Below are 25843 nucleotides of genomic sequence, written 5' to 3' on the forward strand. Positions count from 1 at the left end.
GGGAGTGTTGGCGTTCGCAGCCGCTTTTAGGAGGACCCAGGCGCTATTATTTATCACCATCATATTCCAGATCAGCAAACCGAACTGAGTCGTTTAGTAACTCGCTCAAAGTCACATGGCCGAGTCTCATAACCTCAGTGGTCTTACTGGCCTCAACAATGGGAACTACATCACTCAAACTACAAAAAAATCGTGCTTCTAACAATTCATGTTGCATCCCTAGTTGTCGTTGACTGTTTCACTAAGACTGTTGTCAGAACCCATTTCATCGCAGGCTATTCATAGCTAACATTCGCCGTCTCCTATGTACCACCGCGGCAAATATTAACGGAGAAAAGCCACCCGCAACATTTCTCGCCTTCACCTCTACTGCTCCAGCTGACCCGCGCACGCCAGCCTGTGTGCTACGTCATCATCGCGCGCTGCGTAACAAACGCGGGAAGGAGACAAAAAGCCTGCTCCCAGCGCCCCGCGTTCAGTCCCTTGCTCTCCGGATCAGCGCACGGTTGGGGTGGGTCCGGAGAGCGCCTAAAGCGGAGAGAAACCGAAGGGTAGCTTCCATAACAGCCGGGGCGAAGGGGGGCAGGGGGGGCAGTAGCTGAGGGAGGGAACCCTCGAGTCAGAACGCCTCCTCAGAACTACGTCGCGCGCTTTGTGCGTAGGCGTTGTAGTTTCTCGCGGCAGCCAGTAGGCTTGAGCTCGCGAGACGCGCGCTACCTCGCGAGGCGTACCGCCCTGAGGCGACGCTCTTAAACGGTGGGCAGGACGTGGGCGGGTAATAGAACGAGCCGGGCCAATGGAAGCTAGAAGCCTCGGCCCCCGCGGCCCGTCAGGGCGTCGGGAAGTTGGCCGCGGCCGCAGTGGGCGGAGTTCGAGTAGTGGGCCGCGCCTAGACAGCGGCCCTGGAAGAATTGGCCGACGTCGACGGGCAGGGCGGGAAGTAGGCGGGGGCCGGCCGCGGGCGGTTCGGGACTGGTTGAGGGCGGCTTGGCGAAACGTTAGGGGTAGGATCTGAGGCGGGGAGGTGGGGCCGTGTGGAAAGGACGGGGCTGCGAGGAGCCGGAGCTTGTGGCAGCGCTAAGGGGCGGGATCTGGGCGAGTGGATGGTACCGGTCCGGCCCGATAAGGGGTGGAGTTAAGTCCTCGTGAAGGGTGGAGTCGAGCGCGGATTTGGGGCTGGCTGAGAGAAAGGGTGGGTGATTCTCCCGGGCGATAGGCCGGAAAGGGCAGGTTTGTGAAGGGCCGGCCATCTGGGCGAGGTTTAGAGGCTTGAAAGGGTTCGGCGTGAGGCTGACTGGAGTAAAAGGGGGCGTTGATTGGCTGGCGAAGGGCAGGCCTCGCATCGCCCGGAGCTGAGGGGTTACTGGCGCCGTGAACGGTCGAGACTGACGAGAGGCAGAGTGGAGTTTAAGGGGGCGGATCTGGGGGCGCGGGCGGCACTCCGGTGGCGGGGACACCTCGGTGGCGGGAGAGGGTCCGGAGAGAGTTTCGAAGGCGGCGGGGATTGTGAAGGCGGCGGCGGGGGCGCCAGGGGGGCGGGGTCCTCGAGCACCGCAGCCACCTCACAGGCGCTCCCCGCTCTCCCGCCCCCAGGCCCGCGTCAGGGGCGAAATCTCCCCGACCATGACCTCCACTGGCCCGGAGCACAACATCACCAGGTCCCGAAGGATTAGACAGACCCCTCAGCCACCCCCTCATGACTCCAGCGGCACCCCGGTGAGGCCCCAGGGCTGCCTCTGAGGAGAGGGAGAGGGAGCAGTCATCCGTACCCTGGACTCTGACCCTTCTCTCTGATTGGCAGAAACGAAATGTTAAGAAGGGTGCTGTGCCTCGCTGCAGTCCTAATCTGCTGGAAATCAAGAAAAGAGGCAAAATGAAGAAACTCAGCCAGGCAGCGGAAGACTACCTGATTGCTGGGCTACAAGACCTGGTGAGAGGGGCCGGGCAGCGATTTTTGCCTCCTGTGACAACCCAAACCCCACCACCCTGGACAGTCTGGAATGTTCCTTCTGACTCAAGGGCCAAATAAATCTGTGTCTTTCTTTTTTTCCTTGCAGGATTTGGACTCCGATACCAGGATACCAACTGGCACCGGCTTAGTGTTTGATGAACAGCTAAACGAGTTCCACTGTCTCTGGGATGACAGGTGAGGTGGGGTTCTCTGGCCCGTCCCCAAACGGGTCAAATACACACACTTAGAGCTCCTTAGCCAGAACTACACCTTCTTTACACCAGACCGCAGAATGGAAGCAGATGACTTAGGGAGGCAGGGCTCAAATGCTAAAGAGTTCTCATTGCACCAGCATTCGTTGAGCGCCTGTTGTGTGCTAGCACTTTGCAGCAGGAATGAGCCAGTCAGGGTCCTGTCTCAGGAAGCTCATCAGTAAGGAAGAGAGTTGGCTGTTAAGCTGCCAAGAGCAGCATGAGGTATTTAACGACAAAAGTCTTAAGACTAGGGATTCAAGAGGGCTAAGTAGAGGACCCCATCCTTTTTCTTTCTTTTTTTTTTTTTTAAGATTTATTTATTTTGAGTCCAGCATGGTAACCTAATGGCTAAAGTCCTCACTTGCACATGACAGTCAATGATCCCATATGGGTGCCAGATCGTGTCCTGGCTGTTCCACTTCACCTCCAGCTCCCTGCTTGTGGCCTGGGAAAGCAGTCGAGGACGGCCCAAAGCCTTGAGACCCTGCACCCACGTAGGAGACCTAGAAGAAGCTCCTGGCTTCAGATCAGCTCAGCTCTCTCTGTTGCAGCCACTTGGGGAGCAAACCAGCGGGTGGAAGATCTTTCTCTCTGTGTCTCCTTCTCTTAGATATACGGAAAGGAGGAGAGACAGAGAGGAACATCTTGCATCCGCTGATTCACTCCCTAAATGGCTGCAATGGCTGGAGCTGAGCTGATCAGGAGCCAGGAGCTTCTTCCGGGTCTCCCACACGGGTGCAGGGCCCCACGGCTTTAGGCCGTCCTCGACTGCTTTCCCAGGCCACAAGCAGGTTGCTGGATGGGAAATGAAGCAGCTGGGACATGAACCAGTGCCCACATGGGATCCTCGTATGTGCAAGGCCAGCATTTAGTCAGCCATTGCATTGGGCCCAAGAAACCATCCTTGAGGAAGGGGCATTTGTGCTGAGTAGAAGGATCACAACTTCTATTCACTTTACTTTTCAAAAGAAGCAGTACATTCTTTTGATATAAGATATTTAGTACTTGACCTGCCCTTACCACCTCCACTGACATCATTGTGGGCACCCTCCTAGTCTTGCAGAAGCCTCCTCATTGGCCCTCTGCCTCCAGTGTCTCGCTTATTGTCTCTTCGCACAGAAGCATAACAACATACTTATGAGTTCAGGTTCTCTTTCTTTTTTTTTACATTTATTTACTTATGAGAAAGCTAGAATAGTTTTTAGGAAGGAAATGCAGAGAGAAAGATCTTCATTTGCTGGCTCAATCCAAATGGCCGCAGTGGCCAGAGCTGAAGCTTTGGGATTTCGGCGCTGCAAGAAGAGCATTTAGTCAGTTAAGCCATTGCAGCAGTCCTGAGGTTCTCTTTCTAAAAATATTCCAAGGAGAGACCATTGCCCTAGAAGTAAAGTCCAGATTCTTTCTTCTGGCCTCAACTTGCACGGGACTTAGCTGCGCATTACTTCTGTGACCTTATCAGCAAGTCCTCCCCCTCCAGCATTTCACTTCAGCGTCACTCAGCCATTTCTCACGTCACTCGTTCAGCCTGCTCGGTACCCTCTGGACTTGAGTCTTTCCTCTGGCTGAGCCTTCTTCTCTCCCAGCTCTCTTTCGCCTTTTAAGGAGACTTTCTCAAGGAAGATTCCAGTTGCCACAGCCCTACTCCTCACACTTGAGTTTAGATGACTTCCTAGCCTATGATGTTGTTTGTTAATTATTATTATGCTTTTATCTTTTAAAGATTTATTTATTTGGGACCCAATGTAATGGCTCAACTAACTAATTCTCCTCTTGCAGGTGCCAGGATTCCATCAGGGCACCAGTTCATGTCCTGGCAGCTCTACTTTCCATCCAGCTCCCTGCCTGTGACCTGGGAAAGCAGTCGAGGATGGCCCAAAGCCTTGGGACCTTACACCTGTGTGGAAGACCTGGAAGAGGTTCCTGCCTCCTGGCTTCGGATCAGCTCAGCTCCAGCTGTTACTGTCACCTGGGGAGTGAACCAGTGGCCAGAAGATCTTTCTCTCTCTCCTTCTCTCTAGAAATCTCTTTCCAACAAAATCAGTATTTTTTTTTCAAAGTTTCATTCATCTTCATTGGAAAGGCAGATTTCCAGAGAGAAGGAGAGACAAAGAGGAAGATCTTCCATCTACTGGTTCACTCCCCAAGTGGCCCCAATGGCTGAAGCTGAGCTGATCCAAAGCCAGGAGCCAGGAGCTTTTTCCAAGTCTCTCACGTGGGTGCAGGGTCCCAAGGCTTTGGGCCATCCTCGACTGCCTTCCCAGGCCACAAGCAGGGAGCTGGAAAGGAAGTGGAGCAGCCAGGACACGAACTGGTGCCCAGGTGTGATACTGGCACTGCAAGGTAGAGGATTAGACTGTTGAACACCTGTGCTGGCCCCATTAAGTTTTGTGGGTTTTTTTAAGATTTATTTTTATTTGAAAAAGTTATAGAAGATGGGGACTGGAGAAGAGAGAGCAGAGGGATATTCCATCTGTTGCTTCATTCTGCAAATGCCAGCAACAGACCGGCAGGGGCGGGGGGAGGGCAGGCCAAAGCCAGGAGCTTAGGATTCCATTCAGGTCTCCCACATGGATGCAGGACCCCAAGCACTCTTTTTTTTTTTTTTTTTAAGATTTATTTATTTTTATTGCAAAGTCAGATATCCAGAGAGGAGGAGAGACAGTGAGAAAGATCTTCCATCCGATGATTCACTCCCCAAGTGAGCACAACGGCCGATGCTATGCCAATTCGAAGCCAGGAGCCAGGAGCTCCTCCAGGTCTCCCACGTGGGTGCAGGTTCCCAAGGCTTTGGGCCATCCTCAACTGCTTTCCCAGGCCACAAGCAGGGAGCTGGATGGGGAAGTGGAGCTGCCAGAATTAGAACCGGCGCCCATACGGGATCCCTGCGTGTTCAAGGCGAGGACTTTAACCGCTAGGCCACGCTGCTGCCCTCCCCCCCAAGCACTCTTGAGCTGTCCCCTGCTTTTTCAAGTTGTAAATAGGGTGCTGGATCGAAAGTAGAGTAACTAGTCATGAACTGGTGTCCACATGGAATGTTGGTATTTGCAGGCAGAAGATTAACAACTTGAGCCATTGCACTGCCTCTTGCTTGTTAAGTATTATAACTAGATGTTAACCAGTTTAGTATCTATCCCCCCTGGCCTCCGCCTAACATGAAGGACTTCACTTAAGGAATATGCTAGAGATATAATAGGAAAGCAAACAAAATTGAGAGGGGGGAAGCAGTGGAGAACAAGCAGAAGACAGTTAACATACATACAGAAAGCAAATGCTGCTGTGCATGAGAAAGCACTGCTGTGGAGATGGACTATGCTGGAGGGGGAAAGTGGTGTACACTCTGAAGGGGCCTCTTGCATCAGGAAGACCTCACTGACATTTGAGTGGAGATCTAAAGGAGATGGGGGGCACATCTAGAAGGGTGTTCTAGGCAGGACAGCAACTAGACAGCAGTCCATGGGGCTGCCTGAAGAGTACGAGGTTCCATTGAGGACTAGAGAAGAGATCCAAGTAGGTGGAATTAATTAAGGGAAGGAGAGTTGTAGGCTGTGCAGCCAGGGAGGGGGCACCAGGAGGACTTAGGCGTTTGCTGTTAGTGGGCGCCCTGAGTGGGTTTTGAGTGACCAAGACACAGGGTCTGATCAGTGTGTCTTAACCTGCGTCTGGCTGCTGTGCACAGAATGGACTGCTGGGAGATTAAAGGCAGAAGCTGGAAGGGCCAGAAAGAGATGCAGCAGTAAGGAGAGAGTCAAACTCTGGAGCTCACAAGGACAGGGCTGATGCCAGAATTGTGGGGTGTGCAACTATGGCAGGGTTGATGGGGAGCTGTGGTGAGAGCAGCCCTGGTGCGTTCTAGTATCCCAACACATGCGTTTTCCTCTCCCCAGTTTTCCAGAAAGCCCTGAGCGGCTCCATGCCATCAAGGAACAGCTAATTCAGGAAGGTCTCCTGGACCGCTGTGTGTCATTTCAGGTGAGTCCTGCAGTCAGCTCTGGGTGGAAGGCAGGGAGCTGGGACTGCCTTTGCCTGAGCCCTTTATTCTTTTTGTCTCCCTAGGCCCGGTTTGCTGAAAAGGATGAGCTGATGTTGGTTCACAGGTGAAGGCTTGGGAGCCTTGTAGGAATGGGGAGGAGGCTGCCTTGGACCAGCCAGGGCAGGCTGAATTCTTTGGGAAGGAATGTCAAGGACTTTGGTCAACCTTGAGCAAGTCGCTAGTCTTCTCTGAATCTGTGTCATCACTTGTAACACAGCAGCTAAGTAACCCTAAGTTCCTCTGGAGGATTCAGTGTGTCAGGTTCTCAGAACCGGGGCCCGATCTAGTCTCAGTCTCTGCTGAGTGACATTGTTGTCACCGGCTTGTGTAAACAGATGATGGGTGTATGGATAGGGCTGCAGGCATCCAAAATGAGAAGTCTGGAGCGCTGTGGCTCCAGGAGAACTCGCTTGACAGTGGAGATGTCAGAGCTGAGCTCTATGAAATGAAAAAGTGAGTGAGATGAATAGGAGGGCTGAAGGGAGGAGGAACAAAGACCTGGAACAGTCTAGCCAAGGGCCTGGAAGTAGGATTTGGTATAGCTAGAGCAAGCAGAGATCGGGGGTGGGAGAGGCATTACTGGCTAGGGGTAAAACAGGGAATGAGTCCTCTATCCCAGCTGGTCCCCCATGGTAATAGTTGGAGAGGTGTTATTTGACCAGGGTCTGATGTGTGGAAGGCTCACCTGGGAAGGGGCTGGGAGCCCTGATTCTCATCCTCTATTTGCCCACAGCCCAGAATTCATTGAGCTGATGGAATCAACTCAGCACATGAAAGAAAGTGAACTCCGTGTCCTAGCAGATACCTATGACTCTGTTTATCTGCATCCGGTATGCAAGAGAACCGGGGTGGGGGGTGGAGGAGGGCAAGTAGCCACAATCCTGGGGTTCCGTGTCCCTGTGCCTCCCTACCCTGGTGAAGCAGCCAAGAGGACAGGGCTGTTCTCTCCCTTACTCCCACTCTGGTTCCCCGCTGTCTCTCCAGAACTCCTACTCCTGTGCCTGCCTGGCTTCAGGCTCCGTCCTCAGGCTTGTGGACGCAGTCTTGGCTTCTGAGATTCGGAATGGCATGGCCATCATCAGGTAGGACCCTTCAGCATGTCACATTTCACATTTTTGGAAAGTCCTTCCCTCAGATGTAAGTAAAAGAGTTACTTACGTGTTGTAAGAGACAAAAGGTACTAACAGGAGTATAATAAAGTCTTTTTTTTCCCTTCCTAGGAGAGAGTCATTATAACTAGTGGCTCTTGTCTACTCACACAAATAGTTTTATTCAAGAAATAAATACCATATTTCATAGATTCTTCAGTGTATATTTGGAAATCACAGTGACATCTCAGAATTTAATTAGCAGTATTTTCTGCTTTGTTGGCAAACATAGTGCATCTTGTCATGGTTGGCATCCCCGAACTGATAGAATGCAGAAGACAGAGCTCTTCTCCTCCCTCCCCTTTTTTATGCACAGATGGTAGCACTTAACATACCCCCCTTCTGTAACATGTTCTTTTACTTAGCTATCTTGGAAAGCTTTCTCTAGCACTATATAGCTTAGACCTTGCTAGAACAGCTACTGTATACATGTACTTTCATCAACCAATTCCCTATCAATGAGTATTTTGGATTTCCCCAATCATTTGCTATGTGAAAGAGGCTACAGCAAGTATGGTGGTACATGTATAAACATTATTTCACATTCTTTGTTATATAAGTTGTGGGCTTGGTCCCCACTGCACAAAGACGGCATGAGAATGCACACGTCGATAACTTGAGTGAACATTTTCAAATCTTCTTGGGTGAGACAGAGGTAGGTTGGCGGGGCCGGTGAGAATTCTAGACCTGAGTCGCCGACAGATTTGCAGGCATTGGCATTGGAGCAGTTGGTGGTCTGAGATCAAGGAGCAGGGGGAGCCCTTCTCTGCAGTTGAGAAGCTTCCCTGTCAGGGGCCTTCTTTGTTCTGCCCAGGCCCCCCGGACACCATGCCCAGCACAGTCTAATGGATGGATATTGCATGTTCAATCACATTGCGGTGGCTGCTCGTTATGCCCAACAAAAACATGGCGTACACAGGTCAGTGACAGACAGTGGATGTGATGGAAGTGGCACAGGATGGCCTGTCCTGGTCTGGGCTCTTCCTCTGAATTCACCTTGACCCCTTGCACTGATGCTCTTTTTCTTACAGAGTCCTCATTGTGGACTGGGACGTACACCATGGTCAAGGAACACAGTTCATGTTTGATCAGGACCCCAGGTAAACCCTAGGTGCTAGACCAATTACCCTTTACTGTGACAGGATCAGCCAGAAAGGAATCAGAAGAAGGGGAAGGTGTTCACGTGCATCGGGCCCACCCTGGGCCCAGAACCCATGCTGCTCTGTGTCTGCATTCTCATTTCACTCGGAGACAGGGAATTCAGAGACTCCCTATTCTACAGGAGTGTAGGGTTAGAAGTCTCAGAAGAAGTGGAAACTGACCCCCAAATATTTGGAAATCTTGTTCACTGATATGAAGGACCCTTGAGCTGGAGTGAACCTCAAATTATTATTTTATCTCTTCTGATTGCAAAGTACTTTTAAAAAAATCAGAAATGCCTAAGTCAGGAAAAAAATTCAGAAATGTCTAAGTCAGAATTTCACCTCAGAAATAACTGTTGGCAGCTTAGGTTATATATTTAGATTTCTTTTTGTAGATATATGAATATTAATTGTCATCATTTTTAAGATTTGCATATTTTTATTGGGAAGGCAGATTTACAGAGAGGAGAGAAAGATTGGTTCAATCCCCAAATGGCTACAATGGCTGGCTGGAGCTTAATCGATCCAAAGCTGGGGGCCAGGAGCCTCTTCTGGGTGTCCCACATGGATGCAGAGTCCCAAGGCTTTGGGCTATCCTCCACTAAACAGGGAACTGGACAGGAAGTGGAACAGCCCCAACACAAACTGGTGCCCATATGGGATGCTGGTGTTTGCAGCCAGTTTGGCCAGTTGACCCCCCATTGCACCAGCCCCTCATTATTTATCATTATTGTCAACACATGGAGCTCAGTGTGGTAGCCTAGTGGCTAAAGTCCTTGCCTTGCATGCACTGGGATCCCGTATGGGCGCTGGTTCTAATCCTGGCAGCCCCGCTTCCCATCCAGCTCCCTGCTTGTGGCCTGGGAAAGCAGTTGAGGACAGCCCAAAGCCTTGGGACCCTGCACCTATGTGGGAGACCCGGAAGAGACTCTGGTCTCCTGGCTTTGGACTGGCACAGCACCAGTTAGTTGTTGGAATGTCTGGGGGATTGATTCTGTCCTCTAACCCTTTCACCTTTTTTTTTTGCTTTATCCAGTGTTCTGTATTTCTCCATTCATCGCTACGAGCAAGGTCGATTCTGGCCCCATCTTCCAGCCGCTAACTGGTCCACCATAGGTTTCGGCCAAGGCCAAGGATACACCATCAATGTGCCTTGGAACCAGGTCAATGTCTGTCCACTCTCTGCCCCCAAGTGAGGCCCTGCCATGCCTTTCCATCAGCACCAGGGGACAGGTAGCTGACCACCCTCCATCATGACTCTGTGTCTGCAGGTTGGCATGCGTGATGCTGACTACATTGCTGCTTTTCTGCATATCCTGCTGCCAGTCGCCTTTGAGGTCTAGGGGTCTGGGGAGTGTTGGGTGAGGGGTGACACTGAGGGATGAGCCATGAGGACAAGTAGCCTCATGTAGTTCATTCCTCCCTCAGTTCCGACCTCAGCTGGTCCTTGTTGCAGCTGGATTTGATGCTCTCCTAGGGGATCCCAAGGTAAAACAGACTCCTTGTAGGTACCAGGTGAGTAGAAGGGGTTTACTGGGGACAGACTGACTTTCTCTGTCTCTCCAGGGCGAGATGGCCGCCACCCCAGCTGGGTTTGCCCAGCTAACTCATCTGCTTATGGGTCTGGCAGGAGGCAGGCTGATCCTCTCTCTGGAGGTAAGTGACTCACTTCTGGCTCTCAGCTTGTGGGCCCTGAGCTCGGAAACAATGCTTAGAGATATTAGAAACAACGCTTTTCAGTCCATTGAGAATCCCCTGCCCAACATGTGCCACATACTAGCTGGACAGTCTAGCAGAAGTTGCTTACTTTCTATGTGGGCATCAAGATTGGTAATCACCTGATTATCATTGTCCAGTGAATTAAGTGAGAACACCTTCTGCAGTTCCTGTTGCTTAACATCTAGTATGCCCCGGGTATTGCCATTTCTCACTGTCACTTTTCTCTGATACTGCCTAATTATTTTCCTCAACCCCAACTTCTTTTCGTAGGGTGGCTATAATCTCCGTTCCCTGGCTGAGGGTGTCAGCGCCTCGCTCCACACTTTGCTGGGAGACCCTTGCCCCATGCTGGTGTCCCCTGGTATTCCCTGCCGAAGGTAAGCCCAGATGGAGGAGGGGGAAAGCGGGGCTCTTTCTGCCCACCTCGGGGCTGTTTAATCACAATTGCCCCTCCTCTGCCCTCCAGTGCCCAGAATTCACTCTCCTGTACTCTGGGAGCCATTGAGCCTTTCTGGGAATTTCTTCTGAGACCAGGTAGGAAGTGGGGGGTTGGCTTGATGGGCTAGGAGTGGAATGGGCTGTGGAGGAACCTTGGGCCATCTCCACTGGGCCCCGGTTTCATGCCTCCCATCCCCTTCATAAGCTTGGGTCACCTGAGTTCCAGAGTGTTAACAGAGATTCAGGTTGGGAGAGCAAGGTGAATGTGACCTCCCCTTGTAGTTGAGATCATCGAGGAGGACATCATGGAAGAGGACAGCATGGAGGAGAGTGAGGAATCTGAACTCTGGGAGCCACCTGTGTTGCCAATGCTGACATGGCCAGTGCTGCCGGCTCGCACAGGGCTGATCTATGACCAGCGAATGATGAGTCACTGCAACTTATGGGACAAGTATGCAGTCAGAGGGCTGGGGTATGGGTTGTGTGGTTGCCCTCCCCCGCAAGCTCTCAGCCCCTACCTCTGCTTCTCCCACCCTACCAGCCACCATCCAGAGACACCCCAACGTATCTTGCGGATCATGTGCCATCTGGAGGAGCTGGGTCTTGCTGGACGCTGTCTCATCCTGCCTGCGCGTCCCGCCACAGATGTTGAACTGCTCACCTGCCACAGGTCACATATCTGGACCCAGGGTCGGAACTGTGACCATGATCATGAATGGGACTTAGGGGTGGGAACGTGGAGTTACCCTCCCCTGTGTGGGGGCTGCTGTAAGACTGAGGAGAGTCTAAGTTCTTATCTCAGAGTGGCTCCCATGAAGGGGACAGAACTGCCTCACTTTCACTAGCTGTCCCTCTCTGTGTCCCCAGTGCTGAGTACGTGGAGCGCATTCGAGCCACAGAGAGTATGAAGACCCGTGAACTGCATCGTGAGGGTGCCAATTTTGACTCCATCTACATCTGCCCCAACACCTTCAGCTGTGCACAGCTTGCCACTGGCACCGTCTGTCGCCTCGTGGAGGCTGTGATGGAAGGAGAGGTGTGGCTTCTGGACTGCCTTGGCAGGCTACCTATGGTGGATCTGAGACAGTTGGGCCAGGCTTGAGGACAGGGGCCTAGGGGTGAGCTAGAGGAGCCCCTCTGGGAACAGTGGTCTCACAGGTGGTGAAGTAAATAAAGGTGGCAGGGGTGAAGAAAAGGGAAGGCAGGTATGAGGGCAAGCAGGCCACATTTCTTCCTGTGCTTCTCTAGGTTTTGAATGGTGTTGCGCTGGTGCGCCCCCCAGGACACCATGCCGAGCGAAATGCTGCATGTGGTTTCTGCTTTTTTAACTCCGTGGCTGTGGCTGCTCGCCATGCCCAGGCCATCAGTGGGCGTGCCCTGCGGTAAGGATCTCTTGATTCTTGTGGAGACTTTGGTGCCCCCCTCACCCTAGAGTGTAATCAGCAGGTTCCATGTATGCCTCCCAGGACTATCCTAGAAGCAAATAGGGCTCTAACTTCCCAGCACTTCTCCTAAACAGGACCACAGAGGAGCTAGTCAGTGCCTCTCCAGTGTGGATCTCCAGATTGTTGCACCTGGGCACTTACCAAGCTAGGTCTCAGGTCCTACCCTAGGCTATATGGCCCCCAGTAGCCATCCCAACAGAATTCAGGTTGAGGCCCCAGCGCTTCCTCCAGAGGACCTGGGATTCAGTTCCCAGCACCTAACTTCCTAGGGCTTACCACTTCCTACCCTCCAGGACTTACTTAGGCCCACAGTGCAGCCCTCAGGCTTAACCCTCATCCTTATACAAATAGGACCCAACAGCTCAATACCCAGTGCCTTCCCAAGAGATCCAAGATACTATTCCTTAGCAGCAAATGTCCCTACAGACCCTAGGGGTCTATACAGCCTTTCCCCATGGGGCGAATGTCCTGGGATATTGAGGAACTATCCCCTTCCCAGGATCTTGATTGTGGACTGGGACATCCATCATGGTAATGGAACTCAGCACATTTTTGAGAATGATCCCAGGTGAGATTTCTGGGACTGGGGGCAAGGGTGTGGACAGGAATGGGGCGGTGAGCCATGCCTCAGGAGTGCTGGGAGGAAAGCATCGTAATACCATGGCCCTCCTTCTCCCTTGTCCCTGGCAGTGTGCTCTACATATCCCTGCACCGTTATGATCAAGGCTCTTTCTTCCCCGTGGGGGATGAGGGCTCCTGCAACCGCATAGGCAGGGGTGCAGGCACAGGCTTCACTGTCAACGTGGGCTGGAATACCTCCCGCATAGGGGATTCTGACTACCTGATGGCCTGGCATCGTCTGGTGCTTCCCATTGCATATGAGGTATGGTTCAGGATGTATGTGATACGCCTGTGGAGGTGGCAGCACGTGGCTTCCTCCTCAGGAGTATGTGTCTGACTCATCATGTCAGGTGACTGAGCATGTGAGACAACCAGTGGGTGGCTTGGGGATGGCTTTCAGGGGAGGGGGATGGTGGTGATAACCTTGCATACCTGTCTGGGCACAAGTGGCTTCTGGTGTAGGCTTCTCTGTGCCATTGTACACATCTCTTTTTTTTCCCTACTCAGTTTAACCCAGAACTGGTACTGGTCTCAGCTGGCTTTGACGCTGCACGAGGGGACCCACTGGGGGGCTGCCATGTATCACCTGAGTGTTACGCACATCTCACCCACCAGCTGATGGGCCTTGCCGGTGGCCGCATTATCCTTGTGCTAGAGGTAACTTGCTTTGATCCCTCTCCCTGTGGTGGGAGGGTACTTAGGAAGAGCTGGCTGTATCACTTGGGGGCAGTTTCCCAAAATCCCTTTTGCGTGTCCACACATAGGATTATTGGCACATAGTGGGCACAAATAAGAACACCACCCACGTTAACAGCTTTAATTGAACTCTCACTGTGTGTAAAGACAAAACAGTCTTCTGTACTAGGATCTGCTCACCTGAACATTTTCCTCTCTGAAGATTGGGGAAACTGAGGCACAGAGGGGTGGAGTGCCTGGTCTGAGGTCACACATTGAAGAGCAGAGCCAAGGCTTGAACCCATTCATGTTGGTTCCAAGTCTGCTTCTTACCACTACCTCAGTGCCTCTAAGAAGCTCCTTGGACAAAGTAAATTCACTGACCTTTTGTAAATCAGTTCCTCTACCTGGTGTACCTCAGTTTCCTTATCTGTGAGATGGGGTTGGCTGATCATGAAAGAATACCAGCATGTGATAAGCACTAGGTGAATGCTGTAGCTTTTCACTACTATCCATCATTTAGACATTAATTTAACCCTTTTAGCAATATTCTGGGCTGTAATTTTTATGACACATGAAGAAAGTAAGGTCACACAAATGAATTGGCTTACAAAAAGTCCCACTTTCAGGGTGTCTAGGTCTGCTTGTGGCAAGGCAGGGTTGTGGGTAAAATCATGAAGTGTTTTGTTAGATAGACCAGGTTCAAATTCCAGCACTGCCTCTTTAGCTGTTGTGACTTCGGACAAGTCATCTAACCACCCTGAGCCTGTTGTGTTACCTAGAAAAAGCATAGAGACTGAGTCCTCAGTAAGCAGGGGTGGGAAGCACTTAGCCCACGGGGAAGGCCCATGAGATTATTCGGTCTGGCCCTGCTCAGGTAAACTGCAGGCAGAACTCAAGATTCAGCCAACGTAACAGAGCAGCCTTTAAGCTGATGTCCTGCAAATTGTGTTAGAAAGATCCAGATGGCCTTTGGCAGAAAGAAGGTTCTGCCGCCCCTGCTATACAGTATGAAGAAAACTTGCACACAGAAAGAAAAACCAGTTATCCCATTCTAATTCAAAGCAGAGGATTCTTTTTCCCCAAAAACTTTTTGAACATTTATCTGTGTGTTTACTTATGTATTTATATGTTTTATATGAAAGGCAGAGAAAGGCAAAAGGAGTTTGCCCATCCGCCAGTTCATTCCCCATATGTCTGCAAAAGCCAGGGCTGGACCAGGCACAAGTTATGAGTCTGGAACTCCATCTGTCTCCCTCCTGGGCTACAGGGACCCAGCTACTTGCACCATCGCCTGCTGCCTGCCAGGGTGCACGCCAACAAGAAGCTATAGTAAAGAAGCAGAGCTGGGGCTTGAACCCAGGCACTCTGGTATGAGATCTGGACATACTCTGCACCAGATGCCTGCCCCATGGGTAGAGGCTTTTATGTGGGTTCACAGCAGGCATCTTGGTGCAGGTCAGGTCAGTGGTTTCTACATAGTGTGAGAACAAGGGTTCTTAATATGAAGACGGATTTCCGTGTAGCATGAAGGAAAGTACCTTTGCAAATTGAGCATTTGTGGTTGTGAGAATTAGGCCCCTTAATATGCCTGACACATTTAACATAGGGCCTCAGCGTCTAGCAATGTGGTACCACAGATTAAGCTGCCTCTTGTGACACCAGCATCCCATATCAGAGCACCACATTTAGTCCCAGCTGCTCCACTTCTGACCCAGCTCCCTGCTGCTCCACCTGAGAAAGCAATGCAGGATGACCCATTGGCTCCTACACAGGAGACCTTAATGGAGTTCAGGCTCCTGCCTTCAGTCTGCCCCAGCCCTAGAGCCATTGCAGCCGTTTGAGAAGTGAACCAGTGGATAGATGGATGGACCTCTCTCTTTCTCCACTCTCCTCTCTCTATGTCACTCTGCCTTTCAAATAAATGTTTAAAAATAATAAGGTGTGGTACACAGGGAACAGTTAATGTCAGCTGTTACTGATGATATTATCACTATTATTACTGTTCTCTTATACTTCACAACATGATCTACCCTCCTCCCCAAACCACCGCCCCAGATAGGTGTTACCCACCTTACAGGTGTGGGTTCTATTCATTCCCAGGACCCCCACCCCCTCAATTCCAGGCTTGCAAGGCCCAAGCAAAAAAGGAGGGCCAAGAAGGATGACATCTTGTTCTCCAAATTCCCTGATGAACCCCCACCATCCCTTTCCTTCTCCTTTTCCTCACAAAGGGTGGCTACAACCTAACCTCCATCTCAGAGTCTATGGCTGCCTGCACCCGCTCCCTTCTCGGAGACCCACTGCCAGTGCTGGCCCTGTCACGGGCCCCACAGCTGAGCGCCCTGACCTCAGTCACTGAAACCATCCAGGCCCATCGCAAATATTGGCGTAGCTTATGGATCACAAGTGAGTGGACATGGCGGGGGGTGGGGAGCAGTGGGGGATTGAAGGAAGGAGAGAGTTGGAGGGCAGGAATGAGAGGCAGGAAAGGAACTAACACCCCACACTCAACGATCTCCCTCCATGATTTCAGAGATAGAAGACAAGGAGGGAATGTACAGTTTTAAATCAGCTACTAAGAAGGCATCTAAGCCAACTAAACCAACTAGACCAATTAATCCTGCACCAGTTGAGAGGATGACCCCAGCAGTAAAGAAGCTTCTGGAAGCAGGCATGGGAAGGGCGACCTCATCACTGTCTGCAGTGAAGTCCATTCCAGCCCAGACTGAATCAAAGACATCTGTGATGAGCACTGAGGCCCAGGCCTCACAAGCAGCCACAGGGTTAGCCACGCTGTACCAGACCACCTCAGAAGCAACCATGGGAGGAGCGATGATGGAACAGACCACCTGGGAATCAGCCACAGGGGTAGCTACACCAGACCAGACCACCTCAGAGGAGGCTGTGGGAGGAGCCTTACTGGACCAGACCACCTCAGAGGTTTCCATGGGGGAAACCATATTGGACAAGATCATTTCAGAGGAGGTTGTGAAAGAAGACAAGCTGAAACAGACCACCTCAGAGGAGGCTGTGGGGGCAGCCAAGCTGATCCAAACTCCTCTAGGCTCCAGCACAGATAAGCAGACTCCCCCAACCTCACCTGTGCCAGGAGCCACACCCCAGCTATCTCCCAGCCAGCTGGCTGGGAGCCTCAGGACTCTGGAACTAGGCAGTGAACCTCAGGTAAGGGCCACAACCCCCAGGTAGAGGGAAGAAGGGGCAAGAATCAGGCCCCTTCAACACACCTTGTGCTTCTGTGTGTCTAGAAAACCTCAGAACCTCAGCCTCCAGAAGAGGAGGGCCTACTAGCAGAGGCAGCTGGAGGTCGGGATGTGGATGATGCGAAACTGATGCAGGGAGCCGGGGGCCTTGCTGAAACTAACCAGGTGAGCCCAGGGAGAGGCTGCATCGTGGCATCTTCTGTGCATCCATGTCTTTAGGTAGGAGGTGTGATGCAGAAGCATCAAATAGGGGAATGGGACCCCAGGCTAACTCAGTTTCATCCACCCCAGGCTATGTTTTATGCTGTGACACCAATGTCCTGGTGTCCCCATTTGGTGGCAGTGTCCCCCATACCCGCATCAGGCCTGGATGTGACTCAAAAATGTCAGGACTGTGGAACACCCAAGGAAAACTGGGTGTGCTTATCTTGCTATAAGGTATGGAGCAAAGGAAGGGAATGGGGCGGAGGCTGGTCCAGGAGCAAACTCCAGCAGGTGCTGACCCGTCTGACACTCACTCCAATCTCAGGTCTACTGCAGTCGCTTCATCAATGCTCATATGGTCCAACACCATGAAGCCTCTGGACATCCGCTGGTTCTCAGCTACGTCGACCTGTCGGTCTGGTGTTATCCGTGCCAGGCCTATGTCCACCACCAGGTGGGCTGCGGGCAGACCCTTTTAACATGTGCATTCTCATGCCTCATACACGTGCACTCACTCCTCATGTGATTGGGTAAAGGGAGAGTGCAGATCCATTTAGGCAGCTGTCTCATGGTCCTTTGGTATGGTGCGGGAGCTGTGGGATAGTCCAACAGATAGAGTGGTTCGGGACTGGCAAGCAAGCAGGCCAAGGCAGAGTATTCCCCACACTCACCTACCCTGTTCTTGCCTCCTCCCCAGGCGCTCCTAGATGTGAAGAACACCGTCCACCAGAACAAGTTTGGGGTGGACATACCCCATCCACATTAGACCCCGAATGTGCTCCCTCTTCTCCACCTGAGGCCCGAAAGACACCAGCCTTGTTCATTCCAATCTCTGCCTTGGATGAGGGGCCTCTCATTGCATCTCTACCAAAATATCCTTTGCAACTCCTAAAGGGTGCTTATTTAAGTGTATATACTTCTCAGAGGACTACGACGATCAGTTGTGGATTTTCCCCCTGTCCACTACCTGAGCAAGGGACAAACACTACTACACCCCTTGAAGAAAAGGGGAGCTCTGTAGTCCCAAAGGGGAGCTGCTATCACAAGGCTAACATGGGAAGAAGTGGGGAGCAACTGGCAGGTGTGGGGTAACATCTATAATAAATGCAAGCTGTTACAAAACCTGGAGAAAGCCTTTTACCTTTGAGTAGGTAGAGAATCCTACAACCCTCTCCAGCAAGAAATGAAGGAATAATGGAATGAGTATTCATCTTTTGAACCCCCTCACCATTCATTGCACAAATCAAAACAAAAAACTCATTGACAATACACCAGGCAGCTTGACTGGCTCCAGGAGAGGTTACATGGTAGAAACCATTAGAACATGAAAACCTGGTTGGCAAACACAAGGATATTTCAGAAAGTTCATAGAGATGGAGTTAGAAGATGTGTGTGTTTTGGCATAAAAATTTGAGATCTGTGCATACAAGGGGTCTTCAGCAAATTCATGCAAGCGCACATGATGAGAGCAGGTGTTAGACACAGCAGGTAACCTGCTGCTTGGGATGCACAATGCTTCTAATGTCCACTTTCTGTTCCTGAGCACACTGGGAGGCAGCAAAGGATGGCTCAAATATTTGGGTCCCGGCTACCCATGTGGGAGGCCCAGATTGAGTTCCAGACTCCTGACTGGGCATTTAGGAAGTGAGTCAGTAAGATGGAAGATTCTGTTTAAGACATGTGAACAAACTATACATGGATTTAATTTTTTTTCACTGAAATGAATTTTTAATTCCATGTAGAATTTTATTTTAAAAGATTTATTTATTTAGTGCCCGGCGCGGTGGCGCAGTGGCTAAGGTCCTTGCCTTGCATGCCCGGGATCCCATGTGGACGCCGGTTCTGATCCTGGCAGCCCCGCTTCCCTTCCAGCTCCCTGCCTGTGGCCTGGGAAAGCAGTTGAGGACGGCCCAAAGCTTTGGGACCCTGCACCCGCGTGGGAGACCCAGAAGAAGCTCCTGGCTTCGGATCGGCATAGCATCGACCGTTGCGCTCACTTGGGGAGTGAATCATCGGATGGAAGATCTTCCTCTCTGTCTCTCCTCTCTGTATATCTGCCTTTCCAATAAAAATAAAATAAATCTTAAAATAAATAAATAAATAAATAAAAGATTTATTTATTTGAAAGGCAGAGTTAACAGAGGAGAGAAATAAGCTTTTCCATCCATTGGTTCACTCCCCAAATGGTATTAACAGCTGGAGCTGAGTCTGGAAAAGCAGGAGATTTCCTTAGGGTCTCCCACATGGGTGCAGGCTCCCAAGATTTGAGTTGTGCTCCACTGCTTTCCCAGATCATAAAAAGGAAGGTGTATTGGGAGTGTAGCAGCCAGGACTCGAACCAGCAGCACCCATATGGGATGCTGGTGCTGCAGACTGAGGCTTAATTTGCTTTACCATAACACTGGCCCCATTTTGAACTTTTTTAGTTCATGGGGCCTCACAGCCAGTACTAGCCACTTCCTGGACTGAGAAAACAAGGAATTAGGAAGTATCCTAACCAGGTCCCAGTTTCCCAGTTGGGGTGGGGAATATTAAGCTTAACTTGGATGTGGTAGCCAGGATGACATCCTGGGATAAATGTGACTACTACTCCAGAAGTAACTGGAGAACAATTTTGGAATTTCATTTCCTCCACGTTATAAGATTTGCTTTGGCAACTCAAGGGTGTAAAGGCTAAACCTTCAGGGACTTTTTATTATGGCTACCTTTATTCTAAAATGACCATTGGAGAGCCCTCCGCAATCGGGGAAACATGCTGAAAAGTTGGCTTAAGCCTGTCCAAGAGCCTTCTGAATGCTCCCTTCATCAAGCCCTGCTTACATCTTTTTTTTTTTTAAGGATTTATTTATTTTGATTGGAAAGTCAGATATACAGAGAAGAAGAGAGACAGAGAGGAAGATCTTCCATCCAATGATTCACTCCCCAAGCAGCCACATGGCTGGAGTTGAGCTGATCCGAAGCCAGGAGCCAAGAGCTTCTTCTGGGTCTCCCACAGGGGTGCAGGGTCCCAAGGCTTTGGGCCGTCCTCAACTGCTTTCCCAGGCCACAAGCAGGGAGCTGGATGGGAAACGGGGCCACAGAGATTAGAACTGGCACCCATGTGGGATCCCAGTGCATGCAAGGCGAGGACTTCTGCCACTAGGCTACTGTGACAGGCCCCCATGCTTACATCTTATTGCTCAGAACTATAATATGATCACCATAGCTGCAAGAGAATCTGGAAGATATGTAACTTGGCAGTCATTCACCCCAAATAAGGTCATTCTGTCTGGACAGGATGACCCCTCCCTTGCAGCTGTTTCCCTCCAGAAACAAGCACCATGGCCTCCTTAGCTAGCAGAAATCCCAGATGAAGTGGCAGGTTTCAAAGCCTCAAAGGGCCGCTCACAAAAAGATTCCTGAAGTCCAAGTTAACAGGTCAAAAGTTGACACCCTCTTGAGACAAGCACCCAATTACATCCTGAATGAGGGTAGACAGGAAACCAAGGTTATGCCCAAGGCCTGACCTCCATGCTCCCAGCAGGTGTTAGCGCCTCTGGCGATGGAGAGGCAGGGGAGGGGTGGAGCTTGCCTGCCAGAGGCTGTTGGTGGCTGCGCATGTCTGCTCCCCACCTGCACCCGCTCCACCTTGTCAGTCTGTTAGAGCTGCCAGCTTCATCCCAGCCTACCTGTGTCCCAGGACAGGTGAGCAGGCTCCCCAGCCCTCCTCTGCCACTAAAGTCTTGGGTGCTGCATATGGGAGACCCCTTCCCCCCTCCAACTTCCCTTTCTGCTGCCTGCAGGAACCCGTTACTGGTCCAGTTCTAACCTGCGTAGGCTCACCCACGGCTTGGGCAGCAAAACTACCTCTCCACATCTTCGGGTTGGGTGGAAAACGGTGAATGGGGCTGTATGGTGTACAAATGAGCCCTGCGTGGAAAGGGTGCTGACTTGGAGTTCTAGGGTTATCCCCTTGCCACCTCGAGGAACACGCGTCCTAGCCAGGTTGGCCCAGTTGTCCACTCTGGGTGCTGTGGGGGGTTCATGGGAGGCAGTGTAAGAAAGTTGGAAGGAAAGAGGAGTTTACGGGTGCTGCCCATTTCCTGAGACCTTTCCAAAGCCCCAGCTATTTGGCTGCCCCTCCCTGGTCCTCCATCTCTCTCTGGCCCTGCGCCCCCACCAGCTACTCAACTCATCCTCCTGCGGACTTGGAGAAACCAAATCACCTGGCTAAGCTGCTCACAATGGCAGGTCTCAGGATCTCTGGGTGCCCTACAGTGGCAACCGCTGGCTCCTGCCACAGCAGGTGGCTCTGTGTTGCTTGAGGCACAGGCTGTGGCATCTCATCTTGGGCCAGTCCCTGTCACCTCACTGCTCCCAGCCTGGCTGTCCATCATCGAGAAAACAGGCAGGGGACAGTTGCCTCTCCCACCTCTTCAGAGATATCACAGCAAGCAGATAAGTCGGGACACTATGGGGGTCACTTAGTGTGTGCCAGGCTCTGGGGAGAGGGTGCCCACAGCCATGTGGTCACTATCATGGTCCCCAGCACCTGGGCCTGGAGGGAGGAGCCCTTCCATGCATCCCTAGGCTTTGATCCTCCCTAGGTTGTTTGATCCCTAGACTCAGGCAGTAGCCTTGACATCTGTCCTGCCTTTTAATGGCCAAAGAAAGCCTAGAGGCTTTCAGAATATACCAGAATCCCACCTCTCCTCTCAGCATGCAGTGCCACCAAACAGCGGCCTCCTTGCTGCTGCCCCCACCCCACACAGCTCAGTCTGACCTTCCCACTGGGTCTCCTCCTTCTTTGCGTTCCCAAGTATTAGGAACCTCGAAGGCTCTGTCTTCCTGACCCCCCCTTCCTGGGCAAGTGGAATCAGTGACCATTCTCAAGCATCCCTCTGGACCGGTGGATGCCACAGCAGTATCTCCAACTGCAACCTGTGCCCCTCGCCCCTACCCCAGCTCCTACCGTCACTTGGACTTTCCAGGGTCCCTTTGGCCCTACTATCTGCCCTCAGTGTCACTGCTCCCAGGGCTTCCAGAAAGACTTGTGGTGACAGCTGTTATGGTGTATTTTTACATCTTTACCCTCTGACCCAGGGTACATGGAGCTGTGTTCGGTGAACTAATGGAGATTTTGAACACTTGTTGTAGGTCTAGCCTCTTATATGCAAGATTTGGAGGGGGGGTGTTATTTATCGTCTTTCGCTGTCAGAATTTAATTATCCCTACCCTATGTATTTTTTAAGATTTACTTATTTATTTGAAAGGCAGAATTCTTTGGGGGAGGGGAGTATAACAACAAGAACAAATGCGAGAGAGAGAGAGAGAGAGAGAGAGAGAGAGAGGATCTTACTTCTGCTGGTTCACTCCTCAAATGACCTCACCAGCTGGAGCTTGAAACCAGGAGCCTAAAACTCCATTTGTGGGTCACAGGGGTCCAAGTACTTGGAGCATTGTTCACTGCTTTCTAGGAGTGCATTAGCAGGGAGCTGGATGGGGAGCAACCAAACCCAGACCCGAACAGCTGCTTTGATATTTTGATGTCCAAAGTAGTGACTGGATTTGCTACAACACAACATGGTCTTCACTTGAGTCTTTTTTGATCATTGCCATATTACAGTGCCTGGCAGTTAACAAGTGAGGGTCAAATTATGATAACATGTAACACTACCTGAGCACCTTTGCCTGAAAAGCATTTTACTTATTTCTCATGTTTGTTGTCTGTATCCAGACAGCTACGTAGAATTATCAACAGCAACGTGAAATGTTAACTTTGACCAGGGCAAGAGTTTGTTGTCTATTTTTGTCTACTTTGATGTCTTTTCTACACAGTAGGCTTTCAAGACAAATATATATATATTGAATAATTAATATGAATAGTATCAATTGAATAATTAATAAAGACTAATTTCTAATGAGCGTTGCTAACAGACTACGTGATTTATTTATCTATTTGGTTTTCTGTCTCTGCCTTTTAGAACATAAATCCGTGGGTGGAGTGGGACTGTTTGGGGAGGTGTTGAGTCAGACTATGGCTCAATGATGATCAAAACAAAATCCCTCCCTCCCCCTGCAATGGAGACTGCTAACCAGCACAGGATTTATTTTGCAGAGATGAAAACATTCTCAAATTGCCTTATGCTGATAGTTGCCCAGCTCAGTGTCACAGGTCACTGATTTATAATTTAACTGGGTAAACACCATGGGATATAAACTCCATCTCTGTAAAGCTGTTTTGGGAGCCAGTGTTGTGGCATAGCTAGTTAAGCTGCCTCTTGGGATGCCTACATCCAATCTATCAGAGTTTGGATTCGGTTCCCAGATGCTTCATTTCTGATCCAGCTTCCTGTTAATGAACCTGGGAGCCAAATAATTGAGTCCCTACCACCCAAGTGAGAGAGACCCTGGTAGAATTGCTAGCTCCTGGCTTTTTGCCTGACCCAACCCAGGTGTCTCCCTTTCTCATGTGTATGTGTGTGATTCTGCCTTTCAAGTAAATATATCTTTTTTAAGAAATAAAGCTTTTTGAAAAATCTTGCCCTCGGATTTTATCATAGAAGAAAGAAACCAACTCTGTCAGGAATTGATCAGCACATGTTAAGTACTTAGTAACTGTCAATTCAATGGCATCCAGCTGGTCTCTTGCCCCAACTGGTCTTCCCTAACCTATCCTTCCCCTTGTCTTTCTTCTCTTCCTACTTGCAGAGCCTGCTGTCCACGTGTCTCCCCTGAACTAACTGCCTGCTGGGGTCATGGCCCTGCCAACAAAATCTAGCTCATTTGACCTGGGCTTGGGTACCTGGAACCTTGGTTCCCAGGAGGAAGGCTACTGGCGTCAGGCACGCTACAGGGGTGTTGGCAAGAAGCTGCCTGAGTACAAGGCTGTGGTGGTGGGTGCAACTGGCGTGGGCAAAAGTGCGCTGACAATCCAGCTAAACCATCAGTGCTTTGTGGAAGACCACGACCCCACCATCCAGGACTCCTACTGGAAGGAGGTGGCGCTGGACCACGAGGGATGCATTCTGAATGTACTGGACACAGCAGGGCAGGCTACCCACAAGGCCCTGCGTGACCAGTGTGTGGCTATTGGTGATGGTGTCCTGGGAGTCTTCGCTCTCGATGACCCCTCCTCTCTGGCCCAGCTGCAGCAGATGCGTGCCAGCTGGGACCCTCACCACACCCAACCCGTCGTTCTTGTGGGCAACAAATGTGACCTTGTGACCACAGTCGGAGATGCGCACGCAGCTGCCACAGCCCTTGCTGAGAGCTGGGGGGTCCCCTTCGTGGAGACCTCGGCCAAGACACGGCAAGGTGTGGAAGAGGCCTTTACCTTGCTCATCCGTGAGATCCAGAGGGGCCGAGAGATCAGAGTAGAGGAGGCCAGGGCAGGCTCAGGTGGGCGGAGGACCCGACACCTGAAGGCCAGGTGCCACTGCGGCTGTTCTGTGGCCTGAACGTCTTGGTCAAGCAGAGTGGACATCCCCCCAGCTCACCCCCGCCCCACTCTGCCGCACTGCTCCGTGGGCAACTCGCTTTGTGGCTCCTACTTGAATGTATGTGGGGATAGATGGATACCTCTCTTGTTTTCATTTAGTGAGGCACTTTTATTTGGTAACACGGAGGTGTCTGCTGTTAATTGTGTCGACTCCACAGCTTTTTGTGCAAAATTAAATAAACGGTGTTCTCAGGTTTCAAAGCTACTAAGTGTGATGTGGGTGGGAGTGACACTGGGTAGGACGTTATGTAAATGATGATAATCCTATCATTCAGAAAACTGGGGGAGTCCATTGTGTGGCAGTCCCTGCTTTGGGTAATAAGGGATATAGACACAAGACACTTAGAACAACAACAACACTCTTCCCGGAGCCAGCATTGTTGTGCAGTGAGTTAATCTGCCACTTGGGATTCTGGCAACACATATCAGAACACGGATTCAAGTCCTGGCTGCTCCACTTCCATTTCAAGTCCCTACTGATGCACCTGGGAACAGCAGCAAAGGATAGGCCCCTGCTGCCTGTACAGGAGACGCAGAAGGAGCTCCTGACTTTCGCTTGGAACTTTTGGCCATTTAGGGAGAAAAACAAGAAGTAGAAGATGCCCAGAAACCAGCTAGAGCCAAGGCAACTCCCCAGAGCTTCAGGGCCTGTGGCAAGAGTATAAATAGGCCTCTAAACTATGTAACTAAATATGCAAACATCTAAATAGTATAGGTTAAACTAACAAACCAAATGAAAAGTAAATCCTATTCTTGTATCTTGACAAATGTATTTATTGTAAAGGTACAGTGGCAGAAAACAAAAGAGCGATCCCATCTGTTGATTCACTTCTTTTTTTTTTTTTAAGATTTATTCATTTTTTAATTGCAAAGTCAGATATACAGAGAGGAGGAGAGAAAGAGAAGAAGATCTTCCGTCTGATGATTCACTCCCCAAGTGGCCGCAACAGCCGGTGCTGCACCAATCCGAAGCCAGGAGCCAGGAGCTTTTTCCAGGTCTCCCATGTGGGTGCAGGGTCCCAAGACATTGGGCCATCCTCGACTGCTTTCCCAGGCCACAGGCAGGGAGCTGGATGGGAAGTGGAGCTGCCAGGATTAGAACCGGCGCCCATATGGGATCCCAGCATGTTCAAGGCAAGGACTTTAGCCACTAGGCCACGCTGCTAGGCCCTCTGATTCACTTCTTAAATGCTTGTAACAGCTAGAGCTGGGGCAGGCTGAAGGCAGGTGCCTGAAACCCCTTCCAGGTCTCTCACATGGATGGCAGGGACCAAAGTACTTGGATCATCACCTGCTGCTTTTCCAGGTGCATTAATAGGAAACTAGATCCACTTAAGTAGAGATGGCTTGGGCGCAAGGTGGTACTCTCACATGGGCTGTGGGATCTTAAGTGGTAATTTACCCACCATTCCCAAAACACAAGCTCTGCAAACCTTTCATAATGATCTAGGTGCCAGTTAAGTCTCTTAATTCTTTGGATTCTGTGTCAGCTGGCCCAAGAGCCCCTGCAGC

The 25843-nt window shown here is 50.9% G+C and overlaps 2 protein-coding genes across 2 annotated transcripts; both read left to right on the forward strand.

Moving 5' to 3' along the window:
• Positions 1-1149: 1149 nt before the first annotated feature.
• Positions 1150-17972, forward strand: HDAC6 (histone deacetylase 6). The gene is made up of 29 exons (XM_040998835.1): positions 1150-1192; positions 1594-1716; positions 1802-1930; positions 2058-2146; positions 6090-6174; positions 6259-6299; positions 6969-7065; positions 7220-7317; positions 8198-8302; positions 8415-8483; positions 9562-9688; positions 9797-9862; positions 9954-10013; positions 10092-10181; positions 10515-10621; positions 10711-10778; positions 10965-11133; positions 11224-11352; positions 11550-11718; positions 11931-12064; positions 12627-12695; positions 12818-13010; positions 13256-13405; positions 15658-15832; positions 15960-16609; positions 16693-16812; positions 16939-17085; positions 17177-17305; positions 17549-17972. Exons 2-29 carry the CDS (start codon positions 1624-1626, stop codon positions 17615-17617), a joined length of 3627 nt encoding a protein of 1208 aa, XP_040854769.1. The 5' UTR covers positions 1150-1192; positions 1594-1623; the 3' UTR covers positions 17618-17972.
• A 5616-nt stretch (positions 17973-23588) lies between these two features.
• Positions 23589-24290, forward strand: ERAS (ES cell expressed Ras). Its single transcript, XM_041001685.1, has one exon. The coding sequence runs from the start codon at positions 23589-23591 to the stop codon at positions 24288-24290; it is 702 nt and encodes a 233-aa protein (XP_040857619.1).
• Positions 24291-25843: the final 1553 nt, after the last annotated feature.

The sequence above is a fragment of the Ochotona curzoniae genome, unplaced genomic scaffold (assembly GCF_017591425.1).
Source record: "Ochotona curzoniae isolate NIBS_2020 unplaced genomic scaffold, NIBS_Ocur_1.0 contig_1274, whole genome shotgun sequence".
NCBI classification, from domain to species: domain Eukaryota; kingdom Metazoa; phylum Chordata; class Mammalia; order Lagomorpha; family Ochotonidae; genus Ochotona; species Ochotona curzoniae.